The sequence below is a fragment of the Rhodnius prolixus genome, unplaced genomic scaffold (genome assembly GCF_049639745.1).
Source record: "Rhodnius prolixus isolate KJV_2025 unplaced genomic scaffold, Rpr scaffold_8, whole genome shotgun sequence".
In the NCBI taxonomy this organism is placed as follows: Eukaryota; Metazoa; Arthropoda; class Insecta; order Hemiptera; family Reduviidae; genus Rhodnius; species Rhodnius prolixus.
Window position 1 is genome coordinate 7,319,094 of NW_027411593.1, and position 27,200 is coordinate 7,346,293.

Consider the following 27,200-nt stretch of genomic DNA (forward strand, 5'->3'; position numbering starts at 1 on the left):
GATTTCAGTACTTCCTCTTAGTAGGTGTAAGAGCATGATGGCACTTCACAGCCATGTAGAGGAGCTTTAATCACTTCTTCGTGCTAAATTTTATCAAAATCGGACAAAGCGTTATAGAAATATTGGTAATAATAGTTTTAGAAACGGCCTTACTTGGGTGGGGCAAACTCCCCTCCATATGAGGCGTAGCGACGAGACTTTTAAAGTGCAAATCTGTACAAAATTTCGATTCGAATGACACTTCATTCATGAAAATCAGTTCACTTGTCGATAATTTGAAACGATTGCTATACTTCCCCTTAACTAGTGTAAGAGCAGATCGCCGCTTTAACGTTACGTAGGGGAGCCCTAACTCTATCATCCTACCAAATTTTATCAAAATCGGGCTAAGATTTACAGAGTAATTAGTAATAATAATTTTGAAGGGGGCCTTACATAAAGGGGGCTAACTCCTCTCTAATTCGGTGTACAGCGTCGAGACCCCCAAAAGGCACATCTACATAAAATTCCGAATCGAATGTCACCTCATTCATGAAAATCGGTTCTCGCGTTTAGGCGCTACGTAGTTTACAAAAAAGGTAACAACAACAACAAGAAGAAGAAGAAGAACAACAACAACAATTTCTGAAAATGCCGTTTTTGCTCATTTTCGGCAACTTTTTTCTCAAAATCTATTAGGTCTGGGGGGTTGCAAAAAAAATTACAGTTATAAAGGAGGGTTTGCCCTATATTTTAAAGAAAATTTGGGAATTTTATCTTTTACAGAAAAAGAGAAAAAAATTGTCAAAGTTGGGTGTTTTTTAACGTTACGCTTTTTCGTGCACTTTTTGACGATCAATCCTTATACAACTGTCCTACCGGACAGTTTTAATACAATAAAATTTAATTAAAGATATATATATTATAATTAATTAATTAAAAAAACAAAAAAAATTGCTCACCCAGTAAATTTTGAATAAAATATATTTGGCCGCCATTATTATTTTTGACCTTGTTTCTAAAATGAAATTAAAATAAAATTTTCTGTCTTGGCCAGAAAATGATTTCTCTGCCAAAAATGGCAATGAATCATTCCAATAATATTTTGAATACTGTGTTATTTATTTTTATTTTTTAAAAATATACATTCAGGGCTTTGGCTTTGTTTAATATTAGTTATTTTACTGTTTTTTTGATTAGTTATTTGTTTCTTACTAAATTTTGTTTTACGAAAATAACCTTCAATTATATTTATACGTTATACTTGTGTCTGTCTCATTTCACAGTTTAATTTACGTCTGAAGTAAACAATTCTTTGTTATTGTATTTGTGAGTCAGTTTGTAGATGTTTGTTTCCGTTTATCCGTTGCTTTGTGATTCTTGACGTCAGTAATAATGATGATTTCTTGTAAGATTTAAAAACAAAAAACAAAACAAAGGAATTCTGATGGTGCAAGATGGGTTGTCATTACAGCTCATTTCTAGTGGTGGTACTTTTTTTTGAGCTCTAACTAAAGATTGTGACTCTTTTTCTTCTTGAGTAACAAAATCTCGCATATCTTTTACGAACTTTAATTTTGTAGATTCCAACTTACTCATTTTTTTTTTTGTTCTTTTTTGTAAATAGTCATGGCCCGTTTTCATCCAAAACAACGCCACCTCTGTCCTACGTGGAAGATTTGTGGGAACACGGATCTGCTGGATTTAACAATGAGTCCCAGATTTTGCCCTCCGCTTTCCCTTTCAGCATTTCTTGTAGTTTTTTCCAACATGTGACCCTTAATATTCTTTTTTTGCTGTAAGGTACTTAATCGCATTTTCGGGCTGTACCTTTTGGGCACCCAGTTTTGCAAGTTTGTCGGCTTCCTCGTTACCTTGTAGTGCACAGTGAGCTGGGATCCACTGCAGTACTATCCTGGTGGGACGGAACAGTAGCCTCTCCAGCAGACTACTTGCAATTACTCACACTATCCGAGGAACTAAAAGCTGGGTTTGTGACCTCCGCTATCGCCGCCCGTGAATCAATGAGCAAGACAATGTGCGTATACTTTCTCTCAACTAATTCGGCCAGAGCCACTTCTATTGCCATAATCTTGCCGTCAAAATTGGATGCATTTCTGCCCACGGCTACTGACATTTGGAAATGCACTGAATAGACGCCGGCTCCTGCATTTTTCCTTGCTTCTTCAGCAGAGCCAGTTATGTACGAGGGGGTACCCAAAAAAAACCGGAATTATTTTTTAAAAGCTATTTATTTACAAATTTTTTACAGAACAACCTTATCCTCTTCAAAATACTCTCCATTACAACTAATACATTTGTCCCACCGGTGCTTCCACTGTTCGAAACATTTTTTTGTAGTCATCTTTAGAAATGGCTGACAGCTCCTTCTTCGTTTTTTTCTTGACCTCTTCAATGTTGTCAAATCGGTGACCTTTCATGCCCTTTTTCATGCGTGGAAATAAGAAAAAGTCGCACGGAGCCAGGTCAGGCGAGTAAGGTGCGTGGGGCAGCGGAACCATGCCATTTTTAGCCAAAAACTGTGTAACAGAGATGGCTGTGTGTGCAGGTGCATTGTCGTGGTGGAAGAACCAGTCTCCTGTTTGCCACAAATCGGGTCTTTTTTGGCGAACACTATTGCGCAATCTTTTCAAAACTTCCAAATACAAGGTTTGATTGACGGTCTGACCTGGGGGGACAAACTCTGAATGGACTACGCCTTTGGCATCAAAAAAGCAAATCAGCATTGTTTTGATGTTTGACTTGACTTGACGACATTTTTTTGGTCGGGGTGAAGATGACGTCTTCCATTGGCTCGACTGTTGCTTTGTTTCTGGGTCATAACCATAGCACCATGACTCATCACCAGTAATGACCTTTGACAGAAAGTCTGGATCAGTTTCAAGCTGTTGTTTCAAAGCACGACATGTTTCAACTCGATGTTCTTTTTGATTGTCAGTCAGAACTCGAGGAACAAACTTGGCAGCAACCCTTTTCATCCCCAAATCTTCCGTTAAAATTCGCTGAACCGAGCTCCAAGATAACCCACTACTCTCTGACAGTTGATAAATTGTCTGTCGACGGTCTGTGAACACCGGCTCTCGAATTTTTTCAACATTTTCGTCGATTCGGGCAGTTGATGGACGTCCAGAACGAGGTTTGTCATCAATCGACATGTCGCCATTTTTAAACCGAGTAAACCACTCGTATACTTGAGTTTTTCCCATAGCGTCATCTTTGTAAGCTGTTTTCAACATTAAAACACTTTCAGCAGCATTTTTGCCGAGTAGAAAACAAAATTTCAGAGCTGCACGTTGTTCACTTAAACTTGCCATCATAAAAAACGAAAAAAGAACAAAACAGCGCTGGTAAAAACAATCACTGCAGATGAACAGAACAAGCCAGGCAGACAACACAGGCAGGACTGAACTGGCAAGGAATTGCGCTATACACGTCTAGCGGCAGAAATGCGTACTACATAAGCTCCATGCGCGGCAACGCAATTCCGGTTATTTTTGGGTACCCCCTCGTATACGTGGGTCCAAGGAAGATTAGGGTACCACTTATGGATAGTCTCGAGGACACATGCCCTTAATTCCAACGATACTCTCTTTGTATGCAGGCTGTAATAGTTGAAAGACAGCTGGTGTAAGTCTGCTTGGGATTCGATCGGATTTGGATGTGAGAGATTGCAACGGAGCACATAGATTATCAAGGCAGCATAGCTCTTCTACTTTAGACCAGAATGAGACCTGGGTCTTTAGCCTGACGCTAGGGGGTCTTTTCGCTTCCCAGTTATCAAAGTTTAATCGTTTCATCCTCTCGTACATTTTTAAGGCTGCTTCTTCTCGACGGATGTACATGGGTTCTAACTTGGCTTGAAGCAGCATAGCCTCGATCGGCGTGGACTTTGGGGCCCCAATAATAATACGAAGAGCCTTATTTTGTGTCCGCTCAATTTTTTGTATTAAATTCTCTGGGGAAGTAATAAGCAGTTCTGCTCCATATTCAAGAATGGGACGTACGTAGGTCTTGTAAGCAAGTGCCAAGGTATTATATAATATCCGCAAAATATAATATTTACCTTGACGTAATAACAAAAGATATCTTGTGATTCGGGTGTGTGTATGTGTTTGTTTACTTTTAAGCTGTAAAATTGATAAAGAAAATGGTGGTTTTTTCCTGTTTCATACTTAACAAAGGATAATATCATAAACTATGGAAAAAACCTCTCCGGTTAGTGATTAAAGTTTAGCTCTTAGTTATTAATGGAAAGCGTTGGAAAGTATTAGATTGAGACACGTGTCCAACAATCAATCATCAGGCCACGTGAAAGTTTTGCCAAAAAATTGGAAAATATCTGATTACCCCCTCCAAACCAATAATAAAATCATTAATTTTCCTATTAATGTCAACAGATTGACGTGCATGAGTAGTTATTTTTGCAATCAGTTTACTTATCTAAACAGTTTATTTTTTACTCTTTGCAATGATTAAATTTGCTTTTTTTTTTATTTGTTTACATTTTACCTTCTTTTTTATCTCACGTTAAAGTGCTGCCATTTAGGGCAAACATTCAATTTTAACAGGAAATACACAGTGCGTTTTCCTCTTGAACGGCAAAAAATTTATGCATACTTTGTACGATGGATACTTTTGCGTTTTTGCGCTTTAATTAAAAAAATTAAATTCGAAGGTTGTTCTTCTTTTCTGGACTTGGAAATCAGGTGATTACAAGGCCATGGACCTTCTCTCAGCCTTAGGACTTAGTTTGATATCAGTTTATGTGTATGGAACGGTTTGTGGAAGTGTTGGATAATTTTGGAATGAAATAGAAAATTTCAACTTGCTGCAACTATGAGACCCACCATTTTGTAATTAACTACCGGAAGTGACTTTGTTTTACTGTGTTTTCTCTTGCGATTTTCTCAAATCCTTTTCCGGAGATTTACTTTTAAATTCGTGTTTCTCTAGTACAGGGGTCGGCAATCTATTTTAACCAAGAGCCGCAAGGATGATAGTGTAAAAACCTCTGTAGATCATTTGTATTTTCACAAATTATTATTTTATGACATTCAATAACATTTAAATGTTTTATATATTTATTTTCACATATTGCAAAGTAAATAAAGAAATAAATAATAACTAAACCTGTGTTTGAATGAAAATGGCGGCAGTCCTATATATTACGTCCTGTATTTTAATATAATTCTATTCAACTTCAAACCAATCACATTTAAAATTCTTTTTAATAAAATATCTTTAATAAATGAAATTTTCATTTGTTTCAATAAAATGGAAATATACAATTTATTTTGGACAGGCTGAAGAGCCACACAATTTGGATAAAAGAGCCGTGGGTTGCCGACCCCTGCGTCTAGTTCCAAAACTTATAAGTGAAAAATAATTTTTTTTTAAGGCAGTTTTGGTTAAGGGGAAAGGGTTAAGAGGATCTAAAGTGTGATTTAAGTTTAATTTAAGAGCTCGTTTTCCTTGTAAAATGCTAAAAGGAAGTCATCATGTTTGTAAAACAACAAATTTGAAATAAAACGATTGAGCGGAAGTCCCATTCCCCCCCCCCCAAAAAAACGGTATTGTAATTTAGGTTTAACAACTGGCATCTCGACCGGAACAATACCCGCGTGTGGTTTCTAGCTATTTTTTTAGCTCATTTTTCCGATGAGAGAAAATCTTAAGAGTTTGCACCATTTTTTTTTGGTTTTTAAAAATACATCATATTAAATTCACGACCAAACCTCTCCTGAATCATCATACATAATGTTACCGGAAATCTCACATGGCTGTTTAATTTTTATTATTAATTTTTTTTTTTTTTTTTAATACAAAACATTCGTATAAGTAAGTTCCGAATGGGCGGCCAGAATTCTGTCCGGAAACAAGAAAAAAAAAAAAACCAGCAAAAAGCAATGAGTCAGTAATTATGAGCCTGGAGTAATCGAAGAGAGATAGCTTGATATGTGACGTCATTACCTAGTCTGTCCCGCCCCCACCACATTCACTTTTCTTAATTCCAGTTCCTCACACACAGACGGGGAGTACCCCCCGGACGGTAGAGTAATACGTTGGCCCTGTAGCGACCGGTTACCGGCTCCAGTGCTATTCCATACTTCCGATCAGTTGGGGCAGGTTTTGAAGGGAACGATTTTTACTGCTACCCGGGGGATAAAAATTTTTTTTTTTCCTTTTTTTTTTTTAAATCAAATACTAGTACATCTCCTCGTAGATCTCAGGATAGTAGAAGATCATGGCTAGTAAAGTGGATACAAGCGATCCACATGTTCGGAAGATGGTGTATAACATGTACAGAGGTATTCTTGGTAATTATAACCAACAGGCCAACAATATCGTATCCACTTTGCCAAGAGGACGTGTCGTTGAAGATAAAGGAATCTCGAAACAAGTTGAGAGTATGATGTAAGTAGAGCAGAATGTAAACCATTTTTTATTTACATAAACAGTAACAATATTATAAAGATTTTATTAAAGTTATTGTTGTACTTCCTCTTAGAGCTTGTTATTGCGATTTAGTTAGCTTTGGATTTTGATTTTGCAACGGAAGTACTCGTTTTAAGTTAAAAGTGGTGCGTCTCTTTCTTTTGAGTGTGTAGGTGTATTGAGCGCAGAGCCGGATTTTCCTATAGGCTATCTAGGCTTCAGCCTAAGGCCTCAAGAACAAGAGGGGCCTACATTCAAATTGTTAGCAAAATTAAAATTACACTATTCTAAAAACAGTGAACACTAAAACACTGTTTTAGTCATGTATCACTGTAGTGGTGTATTTTATTATCTCTCATATAATTTACAAACTTAAAAATGGGAGGTGGAATAGCCTAGGGCCTGATTGAGCGACAAAACTTAAAATCACGTTGAATTCAAATAATTTGATTTTTGGAATAACTATCTTAGGAGGCTTTTTAAGATCAGATTTTGGTTAAAATCGCTCATCCGGAAGTGCTTTTGTTTTTTCTGTTTCTTTTCAAAAAAAACTTTTGCTTTTATTTTCTTTGAAACATATTGCATTCTTAGACAGGCTTCACTTCCAGCTACGACGAAATGGTTAGGTGTTGAGCTTTAAGACGAATAAAATAAAATTCTAGTTCGAGACCAGAAATCGTACCCATAACCGTGGTATTTAGATTAGATTAGACTCTGGCGGACTCAAGGCCTACGCCACTGCGACCCCTTTGGATCTATTGTGGTTCCCCTCACTCTAAAGCTCACCCTCCAGACCTGTCCTTTTAATCTGACTCTTAATGCTGGAGAGCGGCTCTCAGGCTTTGGTTTTTCCTCCCCGAGAACCGTGGTATATAGCTTAATAGCTTCCCGCTGCCTCTAACCGCTACCATAGCTCCTTCTTTGTATTCATTTCTAAATCGGATCTTAACGAAGAAGTGGAAGGCTGTAATCGGTAAATGCGCAAGGAAGAGCTTTGAAAAACGTTCTTATCTCCCCGTTTCAGTCATTTTTTCTGGCTCCTTCATCAGAAGTATTTTTTTTTTTAAGCAAAGGATTCATGTTTTCAGGCAAATTACCAGATCTCTGTTTCTCTTCTGTTGTTTCCCTCTCTTTAATTAAATATTACTCACTGTGTTTGCTTTTTTTTGCAATGAGTCAAGTTGTCAAGTTCGCCAAGTTTGTACGCTATACCCGACTAATTTTTTTACTTAAATTCCACTGCCTAAGCGGCCCATTTTTTACTTTGATTAAGAATATTTCATGATGTCTACATTTTAGTCTGATACCACACTCCAAATTCTGAGGCTGTAGAGTTCTAGATCATTTCTTTGTAGAGTAAAAGTAAAGTAATCGCCTATTTTTCAGGCGGGTTTAACGTCCAACTACCAATTAGGTGTCGTGGCGTCCAGCAAACATACTTTACTTTCATTTCTTTGTATTTCCAACTTCAAATTGTTACTCATAGTTTGACTCTTTTTCCCCTCCGACGTTCGCCAATCTTTACAGGATGTCTTGATAAAGGATGTGATAGAATAGAAAAGATAACAAGTTTAGACAGTGGTCTGACTGTTCCAAAGTAGCGCTCTATTCTGGACCAAAACTTTTTTTTTTGGTCCAGAATAGACGTTTCCTGTGTATACTTCATATTTAAATTTTTTGTTATGATCCCAATATTTTGTCTCGCCTTCGTAATAAGGGAAAGTCTAGGATAAAATTTCCACTTAAGAGGAAATCTGGGTTAGAGTTGTTACGCGTTGCCAAGTTTTTGTTCAACTATACAAAGACGTGTTGCATCTAGATAGAACATATTATGTAGTCACAATTAGATCATCAAATTTTAATAACTGGTTAAAGCAATTCACTTTTAATGTGATTATTGGTGAATCATTTACATATTTTATCGAGTATATAAAGAATAATTATAATTCGCTTTCAACTAACTTGCTTTTTTGTATTCGAATTTAATAATTCTATGCCTCAAAATGGGTAGACCAATAAGACGCCAAGAAAATAACAATAAATTCATAATTATAACCTAAAGCAACAAAAGAAATTTTTTTTTTTATAAATAAACTTGAAAATATTGCGCCTCTTAATAAAAATTACGTAAAAATACACACACATAAAAAAAACGTTCATTTAATAAATAATCAAACAAAGGAAATTCCACAGCCATTGTAGTAATAAATTCTTAGCTTACATAATGGATCGTTAAGGTCATAAAAATATATTGCATTATGCCCGCAATATTATCAGGCTTGTCTTAATTTTTTTACTCCATTAAAGACGCAATTATGGTCAATTTATTGTGACTATATTCAGATAATATTGAATCACATTTATTGTGAACAATATACACTTTATTCAATAATATGCTTTGTGCATTCTGTTCTTGAAAAAAAACAAAGATATGTTCATGATCTTATCATTGCGCACTCATAGGGTTTTATAAAATCACTAAGTAATATTCCTTCAATCAATTATTCCTGCTTGTCTTGAAATCTAACAGAAATTAACTTTTCTCTTCGGTTTTTTGCAAACGTCTGTAGGTTTTTCACGTTTTAAGCTTAAGTTTTCAAACTGTAGCTCATTATTTTCCATGACCTGAACTCTCTCGCTGAGCCAAACAACTTGACTCCTACTCTAGGAGCCCCCCTTATTGCAGATTTTTTAACAAGGGGAAATTATTTTAATTCTTTGTCACCGACTTCTTGTACAATAGCTAGGGCGTCCTTACAAGCCTTCTTCTAAACCCAAGAAGTCTACTCAAGGCTGTTCATATCTGAGAATTAAGATGTTTTTCTTTTCTGGGTATCTGGGCGAAGTCGGGATACAGGGTGAGTAAGACGCCGGCTAGTGACAGGCTGGGATAAGCTTAGCATCTCTCGTCTAAACTTACTGAGGTAGTATTCCAGCAAGGCCAGACTAGATCGTAGATCTTCTGCGTGGGTCAAAATGGGATTTCATTAACTTTTTAAAGCTAAATTTTGGGGCTATTGTAGACTTTTTTTTTAAAAAAAAGTATTGATCCAACATTGCTTGATTTAACTCAGCTCTTGTTTAAATCTCTTAGAACTTTTCATATGTTGATTCAAATCTAATCTGAACAATTAAAGGAAAGAAGAAAAGTTTGGTAAATATAGTTAGTAAACAACACGAAGAATGCAGATCATTAACTGAGAAGGAAAATAGATTTTGTCTTTCCCTCTCCTTAGACTAATGAGTCTTTTAAAAGAGGGTCGGTGCGCTTAAAAGAATTTATTCCTTGAAATTTTTTACGTGAATCCAATACGTTGAACTGTTCCCTTCTCTTTTGGACAAAGCTCCACCCAGAGTATTCTATGTTGATTTTGAGTCTTCAGTGGCCAATAAGAAGGCCTAATACTTCCCAGTGGAAGTGAGCCATCCTCAATGAAATTAATCAGTATATCTCGCCTCTCTCAACCTCTTCTGTCAGGGAGCTATCGAAATTGTCAAATTAAGTTACAGTTTCAGTAATAACAAGTCAAGAGTAGCCAACCACTTATATATACGTAAACTATTTCACTAACGCGAATTAGATTTTCCTTTCAGCAATCCTATGAATTACATGTTATAGTTCGCTGTTACGTTATTTCAGCTGTCCGACAATAAGACAGCCGACAATCTTGTAAAAGCGTTCAGATCCTGTGGGGGGGAAAATACTAAAATAATAATAAGGTAGCCACGGTAGCCGAGCTGTTGTAAAGCTAATATGCATTGTGGTACTGGGTTCGATTCCCGGTCTTAGGCCTTGGATTTTATTTAATGGGCAATAAAAGAAATTTGCAGTAAAGTATGTTTGCTAGTCGCCTCCGTCCACGACCCCTAATTTGTGATAGTTGGACGTAAAGCCCCGTCTGAAAAAATAGGCAATTACTTTACTTCTACTTTAGTAAGAAGGAAGTCCTTATTTTGGGCTGATAATTGCGGTCAAGGAGCTCTAAGCCACCATTGAAACGATTTGATAAGCTAATGACTTCACAGCCTAAAATATAATGGAATTAAAGGTAACACAGTCCTTTATCAGTATATCTCGCCTCTCTCAACCTCTTCTGTCAAGGAGCTATCGAAATTGTCAAATTAAGTTACAGTTTCAGTAATAACAAGTCAAGAGTAGCCAACCACTTATTATCATTTTCCATTATCAAAATTAAAGTAAAAAAACGTTTAAAATTATTTTTCCTAATTAATATTTTTGTTATCGGAATACCTGTACGTACAACAAATAAAATTAGCAGAATTAGCATCAATTTTGCTGACTGTTACATAAATAATTGCCCTGAGCGTATCTGTTTGGCTTCATTGTTAATTATTATTTATTTTCTATCAAAATAAAGTAATTAATACATAAATAAAATGCAATTTAAATTTAGAACACTATAGTCCACAGTTTTCTTTGGTAAAAATCTTTGATATCTGTAAGTTAATGCAAGATCTTTGTAATAATGCAGATTTTCGATTTGCGATTTCAGGGGCAACATCCGTTTTAAGATGCCCAATGGGGAAAAGTAGTTTTTTACAAAACTGGTCTCTTTCTGTCTCTATTTCTCTCTGTTTTGTATGTATGCACATCTGCCATAAATCAACAACGGAAAATCGTAGGAAGACGCAGTTCCAATCCAATTCTGGAGTACTTGTTAAGATGAGTTTAATTAATGGATTCGATCTGGATATCATCTTGTTCTTTAAGTTTAAGGAAACTCACCATTTCCTTTCTTACTCCTTCGTCCTAAACTGGACTTACACCTAGTCTTATGGGACTATTCTAGATCTAGTAGTGCTGGGACTGTTTTCGCGAGAGCCTAATGCACTTTGCTGATTGTTTTAGTAACTGATCCCTTCAGTTACATGTTTTTCGTGTTATCTGATGTCTTAGTTATTTCTGGTACAATTTGGAAGTGCCAGTGTTAAGGATGACCAGTAAAACTAAGATGTATTGTGGTACTGGGTTCGATTACCGGTCTGTAGGTCTTGGATTTTATTTAAAGGTTAATAAAAGAAATTTACAGTAAAGTATGTTTGCTAGTCGCCTCCGTCCACGACACCTAATTGGATTATTGGACGTTAAGCCCCACCTGAAAAAATAGGCGATTACTTTACTTTTACTTTAGGATGTGAATTTAAAAAAAAAAAAAAGGCTATTGAAGCAGGTTTTACGTCCAACTACCACAAATTAGGTGTCATGGTTGGAGACGGTTAGCTAAACAGACTTCGCTATAAATTTCTTTTATTAACCATTTGATAAAATCCAAGAACTAGTCCGGGAAACGAACTCAGCACCACAATAATATTGGCTCGGAGGATATAAAATTAAATATTCTAAAAAATATTAGTATTTTAAAAGTAAAGCCAATTTTCCGATAAGTCCAAAATGTATCGGAGATGTATTCTATTATGCAGCATTTACCAGTTGCTCGATTACTTTCAAAAATGGAAATAACGTCAAAACAAAAACAAACAAAAACTGACTTTAGCGTGTTGTTCAAAGTTACAGTTCCGAAATCTGACAAAACAAACACCCCTCCAAAAAAGATAAACTAAAAATCGTTAATGTCATTTGTCAAAAAAAAAAAAAAAAACAATGAATCGCTCAAAAATCTTTTATTTTGTAGAAAAATTAGTTTGATTTCCAAAAATCTATTTCCTTTGGAGACATATTTAATTAAAAATAAATAAATAATCATAAATGCCATAACAAACACTTAAAAAAGTAGACTAAATATTTAATTTCGGCAAAGAAAGATACAATTCTTCAAGGATTCATTGAAGGCCTTGAATACTTTTTCAAGGATTCATCATTTTTTTGACAATGATTCCCATTGGATTAGTCATAAATACAGGGAGGGGAAAACAAAACAAATCCAGTAATTTATTCCGTAGCTACGGGTTGATTCAATAAATCATCGTGACTTTAGTCAGTAGAAAGTGTGGGATTTTTTAACATAAATGACTCCAAGTATCTCTGTAGTAAATGACTCATTTTAGAAGAAATGAATACTAAATTCTAGGTAATATATTCTTATATGTAATCATTAGTGAATCGATTATTTAAATGTATATGTACACACACACAAATCGATCACATATTGTCCGCTAAAAAGAAACAACATTTTGTTATGTAAAAGATAACTACTGTAGGAAATGAGTGATGAATCATTACAATCGCAAAACATTCACATCGTGTCCTTTATTTGTGATTCATACATTGCTTTCATCATAAATGTGTCGATTGTACTGTATCGCCAGTAAAATTTGATAATTACTTAGATTAGATAGTGTGGGGTGATAGGTGCCATATTTTATTTTATATTGAGAAAAATTGGGACTAAAATTGTATTCATGTATTTTTGAAGGGGATTTTATGCAAAAAAAAAAAAAAACGTCAATTTGATGATATTTCATTGGTAATTTACGAATTCTGTGTTTACAGAACGGATATTAAACTATTTCGCTACAGACAGGAAGAAATTGTAACTGACACAATTCATTATAATTTCTGTAAAGTGCCTTTATTATTAGATGGCTAGGTTTGGCTAGACTCGAGGACCATTCATCATTTCAAAAAAAGTGCCCCTCCTAACTAGGTTTTGCTTCCTGCAATCATTTTTGGAACATAGTTGCATTGCTGGTCATAGCAAAGAACTACATGATGATAATGATGAATTGTAGCCAGGGTTGCTAGCCTAAGTGATCCATGGGTAAGATGGTTGGACGAGGGGGGGTGGTCTAAGAATGGCTGTAAGATTCGCTGCCAACTGAACAGAGGACAAGTAACTCTATCTTCAAGCTAATTTGGTCTTCAAAATATACAGTGCCCATACCATCATTTATCACATCATGAAACGCACTCTTGTTAGTGCCGTCGTCTATCCGGCGTTCTCAAAACGGACGAAGAGAATGTCAACAAGTCAACGCTTAAATTCATTTATATGCAAGTAGTTCGCAAATTAGTTTTATTATAAAACGTTGTTACAATTCCAATATCATTATTTACTTTGTACCTCCATATTTGATTCTATGCAACTACTTTTTCTTTTTTTATCTCCTCTTTTAAATCACTGCGAATTTATTACTGTCTGGTTGTCTAACATAATTTTAATTAAAGAAAATAAAAAGAAAGCGAAAAATTTGAAAGAAAAAATAAAGGTGATTTACGTTCACATTATTAAATTTAACTGACTTAAAAAACAGTTTTCTAAATTATTGCTGTACTCGAATTTATTTAACAGCTTTCTTTATTTCTATCCCGTAAATACTTTGACTTTTCCTGATGGGATAAGAAAAATATTGTGATCATGTCAAATTTTAGGGTTTCCATCGGGAATATCCGTCTTTAGATTGGGCATGATTATAATATATCGCTACGTAGGGTGAACTACGGACGAAAAAGCGGTCCGCCACAAATTAGTCTTTTCCTTACGGTTATTACTTAACAGCACGTCTTCAAATAGAAAATCTATGAATAAGCGAAAGTAAAAAGAAAATGCTTAAAAAGGAAAATTTAATAACTTAATTATTAGTATTTAGTAAAAGTTCATAATTAAATAAGTAATCGAAATAAATAATAACCAGCAAACTCCATAGGTCGTGACTTGGGTGAGGTATTTCTCACTTTTACCAGTAACTTTCCTTTCTTTTGTAGAAGTTAAGTGAGTGGGTGTGAACACCGCCAGAGATTACCGAAAGCAGCTTATAAGATTAGAAAGTGAAGTTACTTTTTTAAAAAAAATTGCAGTCGTAAATTTGAATTATACCACCTGGGGGGGCGACTCCTTGCATGTTACTGATTTACTTCTTGCTGGGAAAATCACGCCTGCAATTGTAGAATTCAATAAACTTAATGTATATACATATGTATATATAATTTTATAATCTTAAATTTCATTTATATATCTTATTTATTGTTATTACTTATCTTAATTTATATAAACGTACATGAAATATATCGGGGCATTAAATAAGTAAATTATAATAAATAAAAAATACCACTGTTCATTCTAAGCATATAAACCAAATACATGTACAAGATTCAACCATTTTGCTTATTATTCAAAATAATAATGGACAAACTTTATTCGAAAAATAATAATATAACCTTACCTGGTTATAAGGTTGTGTAGAAGGTTAATTGAAAGTTACATCAGCTACACTAACAGTAATGCGATTTTGTTTAGTTACTTAGATGAGAACAATGGGTTGCTTATGTTTGCTTGTTAACTAAAATATTTATTATGGTAAGAAATTTACTTCCTATTTTGCAAATAATCTGATTCAAATTCTATTCTAAGTGTTGCACATAAAATAACAATATAAGTTAACCATATTGCAAAATGTAAATTAAATAGGTTTAGGTCAATATATGGAAATGAAAAAATATAAAACCATCTTGTTATTAAAAAAAAGTTCATTGCCCACACATGTTCGGTCTGTGTTCTTTTGTGGTGCACTTTAAGTTGTTGATTCCATATTTTATATATTGCCTTCTATTAGGTTTTGTTGTTGTACATTCGTATAATCTGAGGATATTACTGAAGTTACACGTTATTGATTTTAGGTTTCTAATTAAATTTACTTTTCCTTGAGTTTTTAAATTATACTTTTTTACAAGTGGTAATAGATAAACTGCAGTTCAAGGAATACACACGGAGACCTCATGGTATACTGCATGCCCTTGAGGAAAGGTGGTCACAAACTTGCTAGTACCATATATGGATGTGTTATACTGTGCCTAGTTCTTCCTTATTGCACTATTCTTTATGTGTTTTATCAACTTCCTAAACCAACTAAATGTGTAACATTTTGAACGTTAATGTATACAATAATGTATCATTTTTATACTTTTACAAAAGGTCTACAAAGATTTTAATAATCAAGAAATTAATTTACAAATAGGATTTAATATTTTTGAATCATTTTTTATTTGTTACAGACGACAATCAAGTCAGATCGCAAGTGGTAATGGAAGTAATTCTCAGCTAGGTAATTATATTTAAACAAATCATTATTAAGTTTTAGTTAAGGTATAAACATAGATTTAAACGCAAATCTGCTAATAACATTGTTTAAGTATAGCTAAGAACATGCGGGTCTGTTGGTTCTCTAGTTTCGTAACGAACATTTCATAAAAACATTTTTTCTAATCGCCTAAAGTTTCATAACAAATGATATGAAATATTAATGTGACATATTTTAAAATGCTGATTGATTTTTTTTTTATTTAAATGTTGAATCTTTATTTTGCTTCATACTGTACTGTTTTCTCTAAGGGATTTTTTTTTTTTATAACGATAAATTATTTTATGCCTTTGATTTCAAATGTTTCCTGGATGTACGCATTTTGAGTTCCTCTAAGTATGACATTGTTTTGAAATTTAGCTGGAGAATGTGAATTTTTGTGGGTACACCCTCTCCATAACTCAAGAATTGAAAAGTGCAAAACATTATAATTATATATTTGGTTTAGATTGTACCAAACATGCTTTTGCAAGCTGACCAAGAATGCTACTACTGAGCTGACTTTTTCGTGTTTTATCCTTCTGAACTCCTTATATTTGTATGATCGAATTTATGTTTATCTACAAATTTTATTTAAAACAAGAAAGAAGAATTATCTCAAGAACAATGATTATGGCATTTAAAGAGAATGGGTGATTGGGGTACACTTTCCTCTAAAGTGTCATGTGAGAGTCTGTTGTAAATAACAGATTTTTAAGGATGGAATTAGTTCCTAAAGTTCAAATTTTTAGGAAAATTGCATGATCGAAAGAGCGATTAATGATTTTTGCAATCATTAATTATTTTATGTTTTTTATTTCATGCAGGCGAGCCAGTAGTACATCATGCAGCTCCACCCCCACCGCCTCCTCCACCAACGCAAGGCGCTGCACCAATCCGACTTGCGTCTGAGGTATAAAGTTTAAGATTATCTAACCTTAAATTTTTAAATTTATATTAGGTACGCACGATAATGTCTTGAAGAGAAATATGATTTATAGTTTATTTGGCCTCCATTTAGCGTCCAAGTTTCTAATATTCTCATTTTTATTTGATGAACATTAAACTTGAACAAATTAATCATTCCAGATTGGTCCAGCGAAGAAAAGCTATGAACCTCCGGCGGCCATACAAAACGCCATGATGACTAAAGATAAAAAGCCATTTACATACACTCCTGGAGGACTGGATCTAGCTGAGATCAGGAGTCCCAGGATGGCCAGACGTATAAACAGGAATGCTCACATGGAGGATAGGTACGACGCATGATTACAGTTATAGTTTTTTTTGTTAAAAAGCAGTGAATTGAATTTGCTCGTTCGTATTGCATCGTATGAATTTACCTTATTCCTGTATGTAACACAATTTTCTTGTAAAATATTAAATAAATTATTATTTCTTTTATTAAAATAGAGATATATGATCCTTTCATATTTCTGATACTGGTCTTTGTCTAATCTTTGAAACAATTCGATAGATTTCTTGATTCTGCATGAAACTGAACACGATCAGAACCTTCTTAAGATCAATTTTCCGGAAAAATTGTCATAAAGAAAACAAATTCATTATATCTATTCTGTTATTAGTCCATCTAGATGAGTTGTTTTGGTTGCCCATCAACTAAGTGGCTCGTAACACATTCTGTGAGAACTCGAACGGTTTCGAGACAGAAAAAGGGGTAAGAGTCGGGTTGTGAAGTAAAGAATGATATCTCGGTAATCCTAGGTAAGTTAACTACAGTCGTTTAGGCGCAGATGCTTGTTATATTTGTTTTTCCTGCTGAGAACATAAAACGAAAATCAACTATGTCTAGAGTCAGCTAGGATGATGATCAAATTGTCTAAGGCTATGGGACTGAGTGGAGATCTTGACGAGAAGTCTTAGGTAAAACAAGATCTTACTAGGATTGGTGACCGAACTGTCGAATACAAGGGTAATGAGATTGCCTTGTGTTTAAAAAATTTGAACTTTGGCTAGGTAAAATATCTTGAAAGTATGCAACCTCGAATTGGTGTACAGCAACCTGCAGGAATTATGGGAGGGAACTGGCAACAATTCCAGTTGCGGATAAAAACCTTTATTATTAGGGTTACTTGCCTAATTTTACTGTGGTATCATCTTCAACAAGATTAGGCGGCCATTAGGATGATCGTTGGTGTTCTGAAGGGCTATTGTAAACTGAAGAAACATACATCATAAGGGCCTAGAAATAGACCATCTATGTAGCTTTTATCAAGAAAAAGTGGAAACTGTGTTTTAGAATGTAGGTCTAGAATGGCTTTGAGTTCAACAATCAGAGAATGAACTCCTTTCTTCATAATCCGTCTAATTCCAATTAAACAGTAAAAACTGATGGAGGTGCACTAAACTAAGCGCCATAATAATCCCTTAGGGTCACTGTGGCAGATTAATCCTCATAAAATCTAATCTGAGATAAAATATTAACCAAATTTATTTGTAAAATACCAACGGAATTAAAACTTTTGGTTCTGTTTTTGATCTGTCAAAGAGCAACAGTTCAGAATCTTGGCATTTCATTTTAGTTGGAATCTTATTTCTTTAGAATTTGTTCATTTTTTAATATATTTAGTTTTGTAAAACTTGATTCTAACCAAATACTTACCAAACTGAAAGTAGACTTACCTTTCTAAGAAATCTCAGCTGAAACCTCTTACCACTTTCTGTTAACATAATCATTGGTTAGTTCACTTTAATTCACCAAAAACTGAACAAATAAATATAGATACCAAAATTTTGATTTTTAAGTGAACAGTTGTTCAGTGTGGATATTGCAAGCTTAATCAATACCTGTGTTTCGAAACAGCACCTGTACTTTTAGCTCTCATTTTTACAGAAGAATATTTACAAAGTTCTTTTACAAGTTACAATATCTTTACCGAGTTCTTAGAACATGTTCGTTTTGAGCGGATCTCTAATGTGTACTCCTTATAATTAAACTTCTTAATTCTAGATTAAAGATTTTAAACACAAGAACTTAGAATAAAAAAATTCTCTCAATACATAATCTAAAGTTTTAGGAAATTCAGTTGGCCAGTAAAAGTAATTACGTTTAAAATATGCTAACATTTCATTATAAATAAAAGTATCAGGTAAATTAAACTAATGTTAATAAACGAAATAACAGAAATATATACTAAAATTAAAACTTAGGTACCTGGAGAATAAAAAACACTTTTTTCAACATTTATTTCATTTTAAATATATTTTTTTTTAATTATAAATTGAGAAAACGAAGTTAGAAATCATGTTTTTCTATTAATGCTAACCATGCTGATTATAATCTTAAAAACTCTTGATGATCGTTTGGGTTTTTCAACAAGACCGGGAATGAAAGCTTGCTAAACAGAGACTACACAGTCCGACAAATACTTCTGCGTCTAACTTACAAGTTAAACAACTGATTAATGACACATTAAATTAAACACTCGAAATAAAAAACTACTGTAAGCACAGCACTTGTAACTCCTGAAGAATGTATTCCGTGAATGCTTTTCAGTTTCTACATAAAGTAGTAGTACCCTCTAGATCGAAACTAAAAACACTGAGAATTAGTTTTTTTTTCTATGTGTTTCCGATAATAATTCACCATTACAATACTCCCACTTCTACGATAATCCTTGATAGCAATATTAAATAAGAGGGGGTGATATGATTCACTCTCCAGTACCGTATTTGGAAAAATAAAAGCAGTTTAAAATATACAACTTTGCAAATGTATTAATATAATAACTTCCCTGACTTTTTAAATAAAAGTCACGCTTAAAATAATCCTACTTTAAATAATTTATTTAAATTTCTTCATGTTTGATAGAATGACAGTTTCCAATAAATTGTATTTTATTCGGCTTAGATCGTGTTAATTCAAAAAATGATCTCTCAGTTGCAGTGGTCCACAAATAAAACCTCCTGGAATGATGCAGCCACACTCAATGCCGCCTTCAGCGATCGCAGCGATGCAGCCTCAGTTACCAGTTCCAGTTTTTCCCCCTGGAGCCGACATCTCGCCCGGAGGAAGTTCAGTACCTCCACCACCGCAGGCATTCGGCGGAAGTCCACCTCCTCCTCCTCCACCACTACCTACAGCCGGCGCATGTCCTCCGCCTCCTCCACCTCCAATGCCTGATAGTTCTTCATCTCCACAAATGCAGTCTAACCAAACCACTCTAAATCAACAACCGTATCGGCCAAAAAATGGAAATCATTCACCACCAACTTATCTACAAGACATACAAAATCGCCCAGCATTGAAACCAGTAACTCAAAACAATCTTCCTAAATCTCCGCCAGATTTTGTGAGCGAAATTCCTTGTCACTCTCCACTTAAACCGGTAAATCATCCTCCAAGATCTTCTTATGAACCATCCTCTACTTCTCCTATACAAGTGCAATTGAAACCAGTTTCTCCCAAACCAGCCCCAACTCCACAAAATTCTAGTCCTCCGTATATCCCACAACCTCCACAGATTTCTAATCAACAAAAATTTCAAGATTCTCCACAGTCTTTGCCTCATGCGACAAGAAACATACAAGATACCAATTCTTCTACAGCACAACAAAAACAAATTCAATCACCTAAACCAAGTGTATATATTCCACCAAATCAAGCTTCTCCTCCAAATGTTACACCCGTCAGGCAGACTCCACCCTCTCCTGCTCCATTAAATAAATCTCCTGCACCTTGGATGACAAACCGCCAGGCACAAAAAGAAAGTCCTCCATGGACTATGAGACAAGGATCTTTTGAAGAAAGAGGTACGCCTCCGATATCCGGAAGTACTACGCCTCTTTCTAGAGTAATCCCTATCCAGGTAAGTAAGAAAGTGTTTAATTATTAAATATGTAGGATTTGGTGAATATTTAAAGAGAACATTTTTTATTACTATCTTTGGACTCATCTTTAAGACCTGAGGTATCCAAACATCAGAGGTCACGACTGAACCTAGCGATGGCAAAGCAAGCATACAAGGATTTTAGGGTCGGTTTCTTCTTCATCCTCACTCAAACTGTCCTGGGGCTCCACGTGAGGAGTAAGAGCGTCATGTACCGTTGGCATTGCTAAATTGCTATGCCTTTATATTTTAGACTTATTTTAGACAAGATTTAAGTATGCTAATGATAGTTACTAATTATTTACTATTTTCGTATAGTTAGAAAATTCTTGATGGTCATTATTAACTTCTAAAATAAAATTACAGGTAGAAGGAAGAGAACCACTACCAAACTATCAACAACAAATGGCCCAACAAATGCAGCAAATGCAAATTCAAATGCAGCAACAAATTCAACAACAGCAAAGGCAGATGCAACAGCAAATGAATCCAAATATGAGCGTAACATATTCACCGCCAATCACGAAACAAAATAATATTCAACCGAAACAAGATTCACCGCAAGGCAGGACCAGAATAATTCCAATCCAGATTGAAGGCGCATCTGGAGATGCGAATAATCAATCCAAAAACTATTCAACCCAGCAGTCTTACCCAAATCATAACAGTTCACCTGTTGGTTATGCAGCCCAGAACCAGAATAGATTTCCTAATTCTCCTCAAGCGGATAGCATACAAAGAACATCAAGGTAAGATATCTTTTTATTCTTATATAATTATTTATTTTTATTTTTTAAATTATTTATTTAAGTTTTTTTTCCCACCACAACCGATGTAAACAAATAGTGTAGATGCAACTGATCATAGGAGTAGACAATTACAGTCTCAAGTTAGCTGGACACAAGGAACTAACAACCCTATACAATCAAGGTCCTTCAGAGTCTTACAAAAAATAACAGGTTCAGAAGATCAGCCTTCAGGTACTAGAATCAATATTCATAAATTTACTGTGAAACCAACTAATTCATTTATAAAATTAAAAACTTAAAAAAAAAAGAAAAGTGTTTACTGCAGCTGTTTTTATATCGAAAAACTGGATGGGATAGTAACCACCTGGATTCGACACTGCCCTTTTTATACAATAATTATATGGTATAGTTATTTGTTTGACTATTATGGAAAAGTGTTTCTTGTATTGCGAGTGCGAAATATTACTACACTATCTGGAGGCGAGTGTTGTATCCGCTCGATAAGAAAGTAAGAAAACACTTCTGCTAAACAATTACATCAGTTATGTGCCACATTTTTCCTGCTGACAAAAACAAATAAAAAGAAAAAAAATAATTATATGAAATATAAACATAAAATGAAAGAAAATAAACAACGGTTACAATGGAAACACTGCTAAACAAACAACTGCAATACTAACCGTTAATATAAAAATGGAAGAATCTCATCTACTTTAAATAAGAAAAAAAAGCTCACAATTAGTTTTAATTTGTCAGAAACAACACAATACTAAATATTAACGTTCAAATTTGCTCAAATTGTAATAATTCTTATTAATTTTTACACAACAGTAAAGATTAAGTTTTCTTAAGTTTCTTTGCAGTTTTTGTAAAAATAAATTGATTAATTTAATTGACTATTGACTATTTTGTGGGTGTACATAGCTGTATGTAAAATATAGCATGATACATTAATTTAAAATGCGATATCAATACACAAGCGGAAAGGGATAACACATATTGATATCACTGCGGAAAATAAGTTCAGTGCAAAGAAGTATTTTCTGAACCCAAAAATAATTTTTTACATGGCCTATGAACAGATTATTATTATTTTTTATTTGTTTTATAATACGAAGCATAAAGAAAATGTAAAATATTCCTGGTAAACTTACAATTAAAGGATACAAAAGAAATCACTTGAACCAATTCGAAATGAAATTAACAAAATTATTAAAGGTATGAAAGATTATTGCCAATTTCAATAATAATTTTATGATCAAAATTGGCAATAATTTTTTTTTCTTCTGGATCAATGAATCACAGTACACTTAACAAAAATGATTAAAATGTGTTTATTTGGGTATTTACTATATAATATATTAAAAAATTAAATATTTAATAATTTTTATTTCTTTTAAGTGATAATCTTGTATGAAAGTTATGATTAATAAACTATTTTATATTATTAATTTTTTGTTTTTTTTATTTTCATTATAAAAATATATTAATCTCTTATTGTTATCAACAGCACCCATTAATCAGGCTCAATTAGGAGAAACGTTTCTAGTCAATAGGGTACTGCCTAACAGTCAAGGTAATTTCGCCTTTGTTGTGCCTTGTTTTGTTTATGTCAGTGACATACAATCAAAAATTAAAGTAAAAAAAACTTTTTCTTACTGCATTTTCTCACGGTTTCCAAAAAAGAATAATTTCCTGTAGACTGAATTTATTGTCTACAGAGTTTTAGCTGAAGAGAAAATGGAATAACTAAACAAAAATAGGATTTTAAAAAGACATCCATGAGAACAATCTATCTATAAATGGAATCCCCCATAGAAATCAATTTTACTTTTTGTGGAATACATTTTGAAACAATAAACAATAATTTCGTTGATTTGATCCTCTGAAGCACGCATGTTATATATTATATTCCTGATGGTTTTTGGACTTTCATCCATGATCAGAGGTAGATTGATCAGTTTGGTGTAGAGATTTCGACGTCACTTCCGGCTACCGTCTTGCACTAACTAGCTGGCTCAAAGTCAGTTGGATGAAAGCATGAATCCGGTAAAGAATACTATAAACATGCTGCTACGACTGGATAAAATCAAAGCTATTAACCAGCACTACGGATCTAACCACTTTTCAAAAAAGAAATTACTGATTTCTTTCGATAGAAGGTGTTTTTTTCTATTCTGAAAGGATATGGAGTCGTTGTACCAAGTTAAGTAAATGCTGTTGGGTTATTTTAAGTTGAGGAATAGGCTTACCATACGTCCCGTTTTGAAGTTGTAGTCCTGGCGGTCCAGTGTATCATTTTATCCCGATTGTTTTTAAAAAAAGGAAAAGTTATTGACGCAATATGCAAAATTCGATAAAATATTAATTATAGAATACGTTGTCATCTTGTCAGACGCATCTGACAAGCGTTGATAATATATGCTTAATAATGAACGTCACGTTATGTTTGAATCATAAGTTAGAATGGCTAAATTAGCGCTCAAACTCAACTGTGAGTTTCCGTAATCAGCAGTAAGAAAAAGTAATAGAAACATTCGTATGTCACTGAAATCATTGTGTTGCAATAATTCGTTAATCAGCTTGTGAATCCTTGTTCCAATTAAATATAAATAATAATAACAAAATTAAATAAATGAAAATTTATTTATTCGATAAACTTTACTATTATTCTATTTCAAAAAATAGTAGCACAATACTCTTCCATTTGTACATAATATACATAAAAATTCAACTAAAAGATTTTTATGTTTTAACGGCCAGAATATTAATGTGACATACACTAACTTGTTATGATAATATTTAACAAAAAAATAAAGTGAAATTGTTGGGGTTTTGTTATTCATAGTGATCCTTTCTTTTAATTTAAATTAAAAAAATAAATAAATATTTAAATTCATTGCGTACAGGTAGATTTTCATATTATTTTATTATCTGTTGTAGCAGACGTACTAGCTGGTGCTGATAATAATACAGATTGGGATATTAACACCTCCCCTACATTTCCCCAAGGCTATCCAAATCCTAATTATTGGTACTATCCGCCACCACAAACACTAGAAGAACAGCAACAATTTTGGGAACATTATAATGCAATGTGCGCATATATGGCCCATATGAATGCGGCCGCTTATAGATATAGTCCCTATCCTTTTTACCCTATGTATCCTACTGCTTATCCTAGTGAAACTGAAGAATATTCTGGATATTCTTCGAGTGATGAGATGGCCTATTATGGCCAAATGTTTATGAATCAACGCGCACAACAGAATTCTGAATTGAATGCGATTACACCAAATACAGAGAGTACTAGTGATGAAAGCGAAGTATCTAATAATTCAGAGGTTGATTTGAAAAATTATGAACAAATAAATGCTTTGAAAAGTATAAAATCAGTTCCTAATATAAATATTTATAATGAGAAAGATAATCCTGAAATGAAAGATAATATTCAATTTGAATCAGAAGAAGAAGATGATGATGATGAAGATGATGACGATGATGAATCCGAGTATGGATCAGAAGCATCTAATCATCTTAGCGTGATAATTGAGGAAAGTGAACAGTCAAGTGATGCTGAAGGCTTCAAGAGATCAAGGGAGAGCTTTTTATACGAAAGCGATGCAGCAAGTTCTTCTTCCACTTTGAACAATAATGATAACAGTGAAGAAGATGAAGAAAATTCTGTAACTGTACGTTTGCCACTGCAATTTAAAATCAGTCGATCTGCTAACGATGAAGAAGTCACTACTGTAATAGTTGGTACTAGTGAAGTTGAATCAAATTCTCAGGAACAAATTGAGCCGGACGATACTCTCATCATTACAGATATTGTTCGAGAGGATAGCGATCCTGAAATTTCCGCTACAATTCGTCTGAAAAGAAGAAAAAGTGATTCTAGCCAAAGTCCAGTGGCTACAGTTAAAGAAGGTGAAAATACTGACGGTAGTGTTCATAATTCTGAATCACCAATTGATTTTTGGAAAGAAATGGGTAATGATAAAGAGCCAGGAAGTTCATCAAGAACTAATAATGATACTCCTGGAAGTCACTCCCTGATATCAGAAGATGATCTGAAACAGGAAGAAAGTGATTTCCATTGGGAAGACGATTCAAGTAGCACTAGTTTACAAACTGTTAAAAAAGGCCAATCTGGTAGTGAAAACTATAGCGGAAGTGAAATTGAAGCAGCTGGTACCGCAGATGAAATTGAAGACCTTACTATCCATTCCCCTACAGAAAAATTATCTGAAATAAGTAATACTTTGATGAATTGTGGTCAAGAATCTAGTGGTAGTGAAGATAGCAGTGAATCCGAAGATGATACAAGCGATTCTTCTAGCTCGTCTAGTGATGATGAAGATAGTAAAGATTTCAATGAATCAAGAAGTAAACGCGAGGTAGTCGAACCGTCAGATTTTGAAACAGACCCAAGAGGTAAATATGGAAGAGCAAAATCACAAGAAGAAAGCGAAGAAGATGATTCCGGAGTTACTTCTGATATAAGTAGACATATCTCGGAAACAGATACAGATGCTGAATGTGGTGGTAGTGAGCTGCAAAAAATGACAAGATATCAAAGAGCAGCCACTCATTCAAGGCTTTTCAAGCTCTTACAAGAAGAATGTAGCCAGGAAGATGCTGCAGAAGAATCAATGTCAGTTAAAAAAGAAAGATTAATGTTACCATTAAACAAGCATTCCTCCAGTGAACAAGATAGTTTAAGTTCCTCTAGTGGTATTAATTCACCATCATCGCCTACAGTCACCGACAGATTGGTGAAAGAACTTATACAAAGTTTGTTAAGTAGAAAGAAAGGACGTCATTTTAGAAAATTACCTATGGAAAAGCTTTACGCTGCTGCAATGAGAATACTTCAAGAAGATATGGATCCTTATGATACTGGATCCACTTCTGATGATAGTAACCTATTCTTATCTCCTGTTAGTGGTGGTAATCCTTACAGCCAACAGCAGGCAGAAGCTAAGAAATTCAAAAACACAGAAATTGTTAATCCTGAAAATTATGGTGCTAACTATTACGACTATTGTAATTACTACAGTACTTGGGGAAATGTGAATAATTATTCACAAGAAGAAATTGATTTTGATATACTACCATCAAAAACATTTAGAATTTTACAAGAGAATTCCCAAACAGAAAGTGGTTATAAAACGCCAGTAAAAGGACTTGGACTAGTTAGATGTCCAAGAGTTGCTAGTTCCCAAAATTTGGAGAAACAAAATAATGAAAATAGTAAAAGTCCTTGTGAATCCGAACCTATTTCCTCGAATCCACAAGAGACATGAGAAAAACCCTAAAGGGTGTATTTGCGAAGGGTATTTCTTCAATTATTATGATGTCCTAAATGGTCCTCACAATCACATTTTGGGAGGTACTACGATAACTTAATTCATGATTTGAAATTAATGATTTGGAGCCTAACACGATCTTTTTTTTTGTCAAATTAATAATTTAGGTTCCATTCATTCATTTTATTGAGTAAACTCCACCTTTTTCAACGATCCAGCTAAACTTACACATATATAAAAGCCAAATCTATTTATTAAATAGTTTTTTTTTAAACTATTCTACACATCCTTTATATAGTGTGTTTTGCATGAAAAATTAAGTAAATTTAAGTAATATTAACATCTAGTTTGCCCACTTTTTTATTTTTTAATTTATTTTATTTTTAATTTTGTATTAAAAATAAATTGTCAGGGTGCAAATTAAAATGTATTTATTCATAATATTGGTTAGTATAAATAAGATACAACTTAAAATAAAGTCAATGCACTTTTCTGCGTCCTGATAAGAAAATATAAAAATCTTGATACTGTTCAAAGTGACAACATAAATATTATTGTATATAATAAAAAGTTAATAATAACAAATTAACCATATTTTAACACATTAATAAAATTGCATCCCTTTGTTTTTTAATATGCTGGTTAAAAATAACTAAAAATTAAATAAAATCTATGTATAATTAACCATTAAAGTAAAATTACTTTTTACAGCTAGTTTTATAAAGAGTACATTTATGTAAAAAAAATTACTTAATAGGTGTTTAAATTCATTATTAAGTTAATAAATTTTTCATTTATTATGCTGGATTATCTTTAAG

At 33.7% G+C, this 27,200-nt stretch overlaps 1 protein-coding gene across 4 annotated transcripts in view; it reads left to right on the forward strand.

The window, feature by feature from the left end:
- The window catches only part of LOC141450788 (uncharacterized), a 136,050-nt gene that overhangs the window by 102,836 nt on the left and 6,014 nt on the right, over positions 1-27,200 (forward strand). For 2 of the 4 annotated variants that reach the window (XM_074121592.1, XM_074121594.1), the window contains exons 3-10: positions 15,407-15,456; positions 16,299-16,384; positions 16,561-16,727; positions 19,373-20,300; positions 20,688-21,070; positions 21,168-21,301; positions 22,581-22,646; positions 24,014-26,465. In XM_074121592.1, the coding sequence (XP_073977693.1) occupies positions 15,407-15,456; positions 16,299-16,384; positions 16,561-16,727; positions 19,373-20,300; positions 20,688-21,070; positions 21,168-21,301; positions 22,581-22,646; positions 24,014-26,379 (4,180 nt within the window). In that variant the 3' untranslated portion in view covers positions 26,380-26,465. Of the gene's footprint in view, positions 1-6,006; positions 6,415-15,406; positions 15,457-16,298; positions 16,385-16,560; positions 16,728-19,372; positions 20,301-20,687; positions 21,071-21,167; positions 21,302-22,580; positions 22,647-24,013; positions 26,466-27,200 lie in introns of those variants that run through there. The other 2 variants (XM_074121596.1, XM_074121593.1) reach the window with 2 other exon arrangements.